Source organism: Fringilla coelebs (assembly GCF_963513975.1).
Source record: "Fringilla coelebs genome assembly, chromosome: 28".
Taxonomy (NCBI): Eukaryota; Metazoa; Chordata; class Aves; order Passeriformes; family Fringillidae; genus Fringilla; species Fringilla coelebs.
In genome coordinates, this window is record NC_140054.1 from 4,890,796 (window position 1) to 4,900,648 (window position 9,853).

The following is a 9,853-nucleotide window of genomic DNA, read 5'->3' on the forward strand; positions in this document are numbered from 1 at the left end:
CTCTCCGCACACCCGGGCAATGGGGAAGCCCCCCAGGACGGGTCCCCCCTTCATGGAGCCGGGGCTGCTGGCCCCATAGCCGGGACCCCCCCAATTTGGCGAGGGCAGTGCCGGGGGGCACCGGGAGGGGATCAGGAGCCGGGGACACCCCTGCCCCGCGGGGACAGAGGGGGCCACAAGTTCGGGGCTCCTCTCTCCAGCCCCAGGCCCGACCCCCGCCCCGCTGCGCTCCGCCCCGGGCCGGTCGCGGCTGCGGCGGCGCCTCGCCGCGCCCCCCCGACCGGGGCGCGGCTATAAGGAGCGGCGGGGCCGGCGGCGGGCGCGGGGCGGCGGAGCGGCGGGCGCGGCAGGTACGGGACGGGCTCCGGGGGCACGGGGTGGGGCTGGGGGGTGCCAGGCAGGAGGAGAGACGGGGGTCCCGCCCCATGAGTTCCGTGAGGGATCCCAGCACCGGACCCGCCACTCCTCTCACGGGGTCTCTGCGCGGCGGGCGCGGCAGGTACGGCCGGGAACGGAGAGAGGGTCGCAGCCCGTGGGATCCCCGTGGGTTCTCGGGTCACCCTCCCCGCTTCACCGGGGTCCCGGCAGCCCCCACGCTGCAGGCGGGGTGGGCACGGCCGCGGGAGGGAGCCGGCAGGAGGGGATCCTTCCCCGTGTGCCCTCGGATTGTCCCCACCGGCACCTTTTGGGGTCCCCATCACCTCCTGGGGCCCCGCGGGCTGAGACCCGGCAGCTCATCGCACTGCCCGCCGTGGGGACTGGGGGTGGCGTTGGAAACGAGCCCCGGGCAGCCCCCCGAGTGTCCCGGGGAGCCCCTTCCCCCGGGGGTTTGGTTTTGGAGGCGGTGGTGAAGGGGTGGGTGGGCACGGGGCTCCTTCGAGGCCGGGATGTGCAGAGCTGGGGGGAGAGGGTGTTTTGGAGCTTGAACTGCGTGGTCACAAGGGGAGTTACAAAACCGGAATGTTTTGAGGAGCCCGGGGAGGGCAGGGTGGGAGCAGCGCCCACCCCGCGGTGGGGCCGGCGCGCCCTCACCGCCCTCCCTCCGCAGGTGTGGGGACATGACCGGGGACATGCGGGCCCTGCTGTGCCTCTGGCTGGTGGCCCAGGTAGCCCAGGTGGCCCTGTCCTCCCGGGTCCGCACCCGCCGGGAGCTGGGCCCCGGTTTGTACGAACACGGCGTCTACGACGCGGGCGGCTCCTACTGCCAGCAGCGGGACGTCTGCTGCCACGGCCGCGACGACGGCTGCACCGTGCCCTACCACGACACCCTCTGCTACTGCGACCTCTTCTGCAACCGCACCGTGTCCGACTGCTGCCCCGACTTCTGGGAATACTGCCTGGGCATCCCGGCGCCCTTCCCCAAAGCTCCAGGTGAGGCTGCGGGCACTGGGGGCCAGCCCTGGGGTGCTGCGTGCCCTGGGTGGTGCTGCTGCTGCTCCTCGGGGTGATGGATGTGGCGCCCCACGGTCCTGCCCTCCCTGCAGAGCTGTTCCAGACCCCTCAAAGCTCCTACAGAGTGTTCGGGATGGGGATGGACTCCCTGAAAAGAGGTGTGCGACCCCAGAGCCGTTCCCTGGGGAAGCGGCCGCTCCAGCAGCGCCTGCGGGCAGAGCAGGGACGTGAGGGGACAGGAGGGGACGCCATCCCAGCTTGCCTGGTCACGTCTGGGGCAGGCAGATGCTGGCCCTGGTTTAACCCTGCTGGCAGCTGGGGCGGCGGGGGGCGAGGAGGGGGCACGGGCAGCCCCCAGCTCCCAGCACAAGGCTCTCTCAGAAGTCCCTGCGGAGCAGAGCCAGCTCCCGGGCACAACCGGCCCCTTTATCCCTGTCCCGCCAGGCTGAGCACATTTAACCCTCCCGGCGCCGAGCCAGCCCCGCTCCCACCTTGCACCCGCTGACCCCCAGCAGAACTTTGGGGTGCCAAGGATTTGAGAACCGCGTTGATTTTCCCTTTGGTTTGCACCCCCGCGAATTTGGGGGGCTGGTGGGACCCCAAGCCCTCACCAGGGGCTCTCCCATTCCCATGCAGGCTGTGCCCGTGCCGGACACAATTATCCCACGGGAGCCACGTACCGGGAGAACTGCAACCTGTGGTGAGTGAACGCCGTGTGGGCACCTGTGGCATGTCACCAGCATGTCACCACAGGAAGGTGTCACGGTCCTGTGGGCCTCAGAGAGCGAGGCCCGAGCTGGGTGGTGGGAGCCGCTGCCAAAACGCTTTTGCTCTAACAAATTCGGAGCCAAGGGCCTTGAGCCGCTCCCAAGTTTCAGCGCATGCCTGCGTGGGAGCCGCTCGCCCCGGCGCTGCCCAGGGGGGTTTTGGCCACGCTGGTCCCAGCCCAGCTTGCCCAAGCCTGACGGGACGCCGGGGCCGTTCCGTGCCAGCTGTGCCTCCCGCCGGGCAGCTCGGGGCTGGAGCGGCGGCAGGGGGTTAACTGGGAATGCTGGTGTTTCTGTACTGGTATTACTGGCATGCGGAGGTGGGGATTGGGGAACCTGGCGGCGCTGGAAGCTGCCGGGAGACGAGGATTGCAGCCGGAGGGGCGATGCGGCAGATAAGCGGAAATCAAAGGCAGCGTCTGGGGCGTGTGCGAGGGCAGGGGCACGTGTGGGAACATGTGTGTGCGCCGGGGCTGCAGGTGAAAAGCCAACCGGAGCCTCCCCGCAGCTCTGGGGCAGCCCGGAGTTTCTCCGGGATCGCGGCACGGAGCACTCAGGGATGGAGGGTGTCACCAAATCAATGTCCCCAAGCCACGCAGGTGGATGTCACCTCTCTGCTGCTGGGGGAGCATCTCTGACCCACCAGCGCCAGGGAGGGGGCAAATCTTCCCTTCCAAACCCTCCTCCTCCGCACTTGGTGCCTGGAGAAGGGAAATTTCTGCAGCAGCACCCCCACCCCTGTCCCTGCCGGGGTCCTGCTGGGGGATGACAGGGGACAAACCCATGGGGGGGACACAAGGTGTGCGCCAGCTCTGAGGTGCTCCCGAGTCGCCAGGTGTCACACAGAGCTCCGGGAGCGCTCAGGGATGGATGGGGGAAGGCTGGAATTCTCTGGAATCCAGGTGCTGCTCTGCTGGCGGGATTGGGATGGGGGTGTCTGGCGGGACACGGCCGCGGCCTCACTGAAAGGGAGCTCCATAAAAGGGAAATGTGCCGGGATCTGGGCAGGAGGGAGCATGCCAAGCATTGCTCACTGCACGGGGGGAGCACAGCCCGGGGCTCCCCAGGGGACCCGCCACACCCCCAGAGCCCCCCCCCGGCCCCTCTGTCCCCATGGGGTGACCTGGTCACTGTGGGTCACCCATGGGGACCCCCAGCCCCGACCCCCAGCCCCGGGCTGCCGTCCAAGCCCCTCTCTGATGTCTGCAGCCCTGGCAGCTTTTCAGCTGATTTTCTGTCCCATGGCCTGGCTGCCCTCGGGGCTCCTGCGGGGGCTGGGGCGGGGGGGGGACAGCTCCCAGGGCCACCCAGAGGCCACGCAGGGTCACCCAAAGGCCACTCGGGGTCACCCAGAGGGCTGCCCACGGCATCACCCCGCTGTAAGGTGCCAAGCTCTGGTGACCCCTAACAAAAGCAGCCCTGAGCCCCTCGCTGCCTGCCCAGTTTGGGAGGGGCAGCGACCACTCAGGGTCCCCCTGGTCACCCTGGGGACATAATTTCTCACCGACTGTCCCCTCTGCAGCACCTGCGGGCCCGGCGGGCAGTGGCAGTGCGAGGACCACGCCTGCCTGATGGATGGGGAGTTAATCGATGCCATCAACAGGGGCAATTACGGGTAAGGACTGGGCACCCGCCAGGGTGGCACCGGGATGCTGCGCCCCTCGGTGCTTTTTGGGGTGACCCCTGAGCCGTGTCCCCTCTTCCCACGCAGCTGGAGAGCCGCCAACTACAGCCAGTTCTGGGGGATGACCCTGGAGGACGGGATCCGGTACCGCCTGGGCACCTTCCGCCCCTCTCCCACCGTCATGAACATGAACGAGATGCACGTAAGTCCCCCCGGGGGGGAAACTGAGGCACGCCCAGTGATCCCCCACGGCTGGGAAGGGGCTCTCAGATGGTGGGGGAGGCAGGGCAGCCCTCGTGTTTGGAGACAGCAGCTCAGCAAATTCCCCCGGACAATCCCCGGGCTGCCAGTGTTGTTTTTTCCCCCTCTCCTCCGTGTTCGTTTCCCATCGGAACGCCGGCCCCGCTGCTGCTGACTCAGCAGAGCCGCCTGCTCCCTCTCTTTGCCTCTGCCCGCACCCAAACCCGGCCTGGGCGCCCCCCGGGGGTCCCCGGGGTGCTGGCAGAGCTCGGTGCACGCCCAGCCCCGCGCTCCGGAGCCCGAGGTTTCATTTTAGAGGCGTTTCCTGCGGGCACTTGTGGCCGTGTCCTCCCCAGGAAGGCCAGGGCGGGGGCACTGTCCCCGCTCCAGGGAGGAAAGGCAGGGCCAGAGGCCACCCCGAGGGGCTGTGTCACCCAGAGCTGTCCCCTCGGGGTGGCCACCGGGGGCCTTGCTGGGCTCTGGGATGGGACACTGGGTTCTGGTGCTCTCCAAAGAGCTGCTGGGGCGGTGGAGCCCAAATTTGGGGGAAATGGAGGGGTGTGGCCCTTCTGGGATAAAGGGGAACCCGAATCTTTGTCGCTCAGGGTGATGTCCCTGTCCTGAGAGGTCTCACAATGAGGCTGGGGGACACAAAACCTGGGTGGGGACACTGCTCAGAGGATGGCTGGGGGGCAGGAGGAGGAGGAGCAGGGGTCCCACAGTGGGGCTGGGGACACTAAAGTTGGCTGGGGGCGACCTCAGAGGATGGCTGGGACGGCAGGAGGAGCTGGGGGGGTCCTGGTGGGCTCAGCCCCCCATCTCTGCCCCACAGATGAACATGGACTCCAACGAGGTGCTGCCGCGGCACTTCGACGCCGCCGCAAAGTGGCCGGGGATGATCCACGAGCCCCTGGACCAGGGGAACTGCGCGGGCTCCTGGGCCTTCTCCACGGCCGGTGAGGGGCGGCGGGCGGGGACAGCGGGGACAGGGGCGGAACCGCCTGGCCCTGAGCTGCGTGGACAGCGGGGACAGGGACGGAACCGCCTCCCCCGGAGATGCGGGGACAGCGGGGACAGCGGGGACAGCGGGGACAGGGGCGGAACCGCCTCCCCCGGAGCTGCGGGGACAGTGGGGACAGTGGGGACAGGGATGGAGCCGCCTTCCCCGGAGCTGCGGGGACAGCGGGGACAGGGGTGGAACCGCCTCCCCCTGAGCTGCCGCTCCTCCCCAGCCGTGGCCTCGGACCGCATCTCCATCCACTCCATGGGCCACATGACCCCCGCGCTGTCCCCTCAAAACCTCCTGTCCTGTGACACCCGAAACCAGCGCGGCTGCAGCGGGGGGCGCCTGGACGGGGCCTGGTGGTACCTGCGCAGGAGGGGGTGAGTGGGGTGGGATAACGGGATCATGGGATAAAGGGGTGGGATGGGGTGGGAAAGTTGTGGGATGGGACAGGACAGGATGGAATGGGGCAGGGTGTTATGGGGCAAGATGAAATGGGAATGGGGCAGAATGGGATGGGGTGGGATAGGGACAGGATGGGATGGGACAGGACAATATGGGACAAGATGAAATGGGAATGGAAAAGAACTGGATGGGGTGGAACAGGATGGAATGGGACTGGGATAGGATGGGGTGGGGGACAGGGACTGCTCTAGGATAAAGAGGGTTTGGGATTCTGGTCACCTGCAGAGAGCCCAAAGATCCCCGTGCTCATCCTGTGCCTTGGACAGCTGGGGAATGAGGGCTGCCAGGGCAGGATGGATAGTGGGGTTTGGGATTGGGGTGGGACTGGGATCAGAGCAGAGATGGGAGTGGGGTTTGGGGTGAAGATGGAAGTGGGGATTGGGATGGGGATGAGAGTGGGTTTTGGGATGGGAATGGAAGGGTGATTTGGTGTGGGGACGGAGAATAGGTTCGGTACGGGGATGGGATTGGGATGGGACTGGAAGTTCGATTTGGGATGGGGATGGGAGTGGGGTTTGGGATGAGGATGGAGCCCTCCTACACCCCTGTCCCTGCACACAGGGTGGTGACAGACGAGTGCTACCCGTTCACGAGCCAGCAGAGCCAGCCTGCGGCTCCGCCCTGCATGATGCACAGCCGCTCCACGGGCCGGGGCAAGCGACAGGCGACAGCGCGCTGCCCCAACCCCCAGACCCACTCCAACGAGATCTACCAGTCCACCCCCGCCTACCGCCTCTCCTCCAGCGTGAGCGCCGGGCCCGGGGGCGGAGCGGGAGCCCTTTGGAGCGGGAAGGGGCTTGGCTCGGGCTGCTTTACCTGGGAAAACCGAGGTTGGGAATGCGGCTGGGAAAACCCCGCTGCGGAGCCCGCGGGGAGCGGCTCCTCCGCCCCGCACCTCCACTGCAGCCGCCTGTGGCTGCTGGAGCGGCTCTGCTGCATCCCTGGGGGTGGGGAGGGCAGTGCCGGGGGTCCCGACCCCGCTGTCACCCGGTGCCACCCGGTGCCACCCTGTTCTGTGCTTGCAGGAGAAGGAGATCATGAAGGAACTGCTGGAGAACGGCCCCGTGCAAGGTACGGAGCTGGCGGGGGCAGCCCTCTGTGCACCCCAAAAGGTTGGGGGAGCAAAGTATGGGGGAAAAACCGCTCTGTCAGGGCTGGGGGAGCCGCCAGAACCCCGCTCAGCTTCTCCCCCTGCGTGCCCGGGCAGTGCTGCCCCGGTGCCCGTCACACTGCCCGCACCGGGTTGCTCATTAACTCCTGAGATTTAATCACCGCCTTGGCAGTTTGTTTCACTTTATTTGTGCTTTTTGAAACCTCCTCGGAGCGCGGTTGCATCGCCCCGGGGAGGCTCCGGCTGCCGCCTCCCCTCCTCCCGCTGGGACTGCGCTGCCCCCGCATCCCCCACCCCAGGGGGACACAGAGCCCTTCCCTCGGGACAGTGGGCAGTGTCCCCAACCCCTGTGGCCCTCCCCGCAGCCATCCTGGAGGTGCACGAGGATTTCTTCATGTACAAGAGCGGGATCTATCGGCACACGCCCGCCGCCGAGGGGAAGGGGCCGAAGCACCAGAGGCACGGGACCCACTCGGTGAAAATCACGGGGTAGGTGTGGGGGTGGCCTGGGGGGGCTCACAGGGTTGCTCAGGGTGGGAAAAATATCCCGTGTGGGTGTCCCCGAGCTGGGAAAGGAAGCAGGGAGGGGAATGGTGGCACACGTGGCAGAAGTGTGGGGCTCAGCACCCTGGAAGAGGGGGGGTTTGGAGGTGCAGACCCCCGGGGAGGGGGGGATCTGCCCTGTGTCGGTGTTTCCTTCCTCCTGCTGTGGCTAAATATTGCTGCCCCTATTCTGGGAGCGGATGTCACAACCTCGGCCTGGCCCTGGAGAGGTGCTGGGGGCAGGAAATGAGCAGGGTCAGCCCCCCATCCCCCCAACCCCACCACGGGGCTGGGTGGGGGGACCCCACAATCTGGGGGGTGCTTGTGGACCCCACAATCTGGGGGGTGCTTGGGGGCCCCACACTCTGGGGGGTGCTTGGGGACCCCACAGTCCGGGGGTGCTTGGGGACCCCCCCCTCACTGTCCTGTCCTCCTGCAGGTGGGGAGAGGAGCAGCTGCCCGACGGCCAGACCCAAAAATACTGGGTGAGTTTGGGGTGGGGGCTCAGGGGGTGCTGCCGGGTCCCCTCACCCATGTGGGGTCCAGCTTGGCTTTGTGGGGGTGTGGGGGTCACCGTGCTGAGCGTGTCCCCTGTCCACTCTGCAGACGGCGGCCAACTCGTGGGGCACGGCGTGGGGCGAGGGCGGCCACTTTCGCATCGCCCGCGGCGTCAACGAGTGCGAGGTGGAGACTTTCGTGGTGGGGGTCTGGGGCCGCGTCAGCATGGAGGACATGCCCCACAAGTGAGCCCCACCCTCCCGATGTCCCTGTCCCCAGCGCGGCCCCGCCCAGCTCACAGCACGCTGGGCCGGGGGCTGGCGCTGTCCCCCGTGTCCCCCGGCCGGGGGCTGGCGCTGTCCCCTGTGTCCCCCGGCCGGGGGCAGCGTGTCCCCGCTGTGCTGACGCAGCGGCTGGGGGCAGTGGGGCGTGCGCGGGGGATGCCCCGGGGGCTGCTCCCGTCTCCCATGGGATTTACCCGCTAATCCCCCCCTGCCCCGGGCTCGGCGGGGCTGCGGTGGCGGCAGGGGGCTCTTCAAAGGCAGCTGCACCCCCCTCACCCCCCACTCCATCCCGGCTGGGGCTGTGGGATTCCCCCCCCCGTTTTCCCAGTTTGGGGACCCCCATTTTCCTGCCCCTCCCGTCCTGGCCCCAGCAGTTCCCCCCCAGCAGGGCAGTGCTGGAGATGGGGGGTGAAATAACCCAGCGGGGGGGTCCCCTGAGCCCCCAGGGCTGGGTGTTGCCAGGATGGGGTCCCCACCGTCCCCCCCCCAGCCCGTCCCTATGGTGCTATGGCCCTGCCACCCCTCTGGGGGACAGCAGGGACAAGGGAGGGCTCAGCCCCGTGGTGTCCCTGTCCTGGGGGGGCCACAAGTGGGGTCCACGCAGCCAGCACAGCCCGGGACCTCCCCCCTCCACCCCAACCCAAGGGCTGTACTTTTAAGACATTTTTTGTATTTATTTTGCTTTTTATTGTTTGTAAATAAAGTTACGGAAGCCTCAGAGGCCAGAGGGTGCGCTCAGTGCTCCGAGGGGGACACGTGGCCCCTGTCACCCCTGTCTGGGGGGCCCAGCGTGGCCTCGGGAAGGGCTGGGGGGGTGAGATAAGGCCCCGCTCATTGTCCACCTTCCGGCCCCGCCGCTCCGGTCACCGCGGCCAGCGCGGGCCACGCCGCGGGCACGCGCGGCCGCTCGGGGCCACCACCGCGGCCGGGGGGTCACCACGGCCAGCTGTGCCACCACGGCCACCTGTGCCACCACAGCCAGCTGTGCCACCACGGCCGGGTACCGCCTCCACAGCCGCCGTGCAGCTGGGTGTGCCACCGCGGCCAAAGTGCCACCGCGGCCACAAGTGCCACCACAGTGAGGTGTGCCACCACATCCACGCGTGTCCCCACAGCCGCCGTGTCCCCGCAGCCGCCTGGCGCTATGCCCGGGGTGGCGCTGGGGCTGTTGTCGCCCTTGTCAAAGGCCTGCGTTCCTGGCGGTCCCTGTCCCTTCCCGTGTCCCCTCCCTCGGTCACCCCCGGGTCCCCACGCTGGGGACACTCACAGCGTGGAGGGCGGTGCCACCTGGTGGTGACTGCCTGCAACTGCAGGGATGTTTGCGTATATATTTCTATATTCTTAAAATATGTTAAAATATCTCTATTATGTATAGGTAGAGATATACAGGAGTATAAATATGTCTGTGTATATATATCTATATATATACAGGTGCCTGTTTGTGTCCAGACATGAACATCTCCTATATACATCTCTATATATCAATATCTATCTATAGACATATATATCAATATGTCTAAATATATCTCTCTGTGTGTATATATACACCTGCATATATATATATATATATATATATATATATATATATATGTAAAAACCACCCTGTATATATTTTTATATCTGTATATATGTACATGCAACCACACCAATTTAATATAAATAATATATAACATATATGTTATAGACTATAGAATACATAATTTATAATATATATAATATATATAGCGTACAGAATATATTATATATTAGATATTGTATATTATATCTAATATATTATATATATTGTATATAAAACATGTGTCTATGTATTTACATATATACATATATATATATAAAAGCACAAGCCTTTATATATATTTACATAAACAGTTTTTAATATGTTTATGTGTATATATATATTAAAATGCCTGTATATATATTTATATG

General features: G+C 65.1%; 1 protein-coding gene across 2 annotated transcripts; it reads left to right on the forward strand.

The window, feature by feature from the left end:
• The first annotated feature begins 288 nt into the window (after positions 1-288).
• On the forward strand, positions 289-8,647 carry TINAGL1 (tubulointerstitial nephritis antigen like 1). 2 transcript variants are annotated; one of them, XM_084222875.1, is made up of 12 exons: positions 289-350; positions 1,049-1,371; positions 2,029-2,092; positions 3,682-3,774; positions 3,871-3,985; positions 4,856-4,979; positions 5,256-5,406; positions 6,053-6,236; positions 6,517-6,562; positions 6,968-7,091; positions 7,585-7,630; positions 7,752-8,647. In XM_084222875.1, the coding sequence occupies exons 2-12, from the start codon at positions 1,059-1,061 to the stop codon at positions 7,890-7,892; spliced, it is 1,401 nt and encodes a 466-aa protein (XP_084079001.1). In that variant the 5' UTR covers positions 289-350; positions 1,049-1,058; the 3' UTR covers positions 7,893-8,647. The 2 variants fall into 2 exon arrangements, with proteins under 2 accessions (XP_084079001.1, XP_084079000.1); XM_084222874.1 differs by lacking the exon at positions 289-350 and adding an exon at positions 367-499.
• Positions 8,648-9,853: the final 1,206 nt, after the last annotated feature.

Excerpts from the sequence above, each read along its gene's own strand:
- TINAGL1 (XM_084222874.1), top strand. The coding sequence starts at position 426 with ATGAGTTCCGTGAGGGATCCCAGCACCGGACCCGCCACTCCTCTCACG. Across the intron at positions 2,093-3,681 it reads CGGGAGAACTGCAACCTGTG|CACCTGCGGGCCCGGCGGGC; the intron begins GTGAGTGAACGC and ends TCCCCTCTGCAG. Across the intron at positions 4,980-5,255 it reads CTGGGCCTTCTCCACGGCCG|CCGTGGCCTCGGACCGCATC; the intron begins GTGAGGGGCGGC and ends GCTCCTCCCCAG.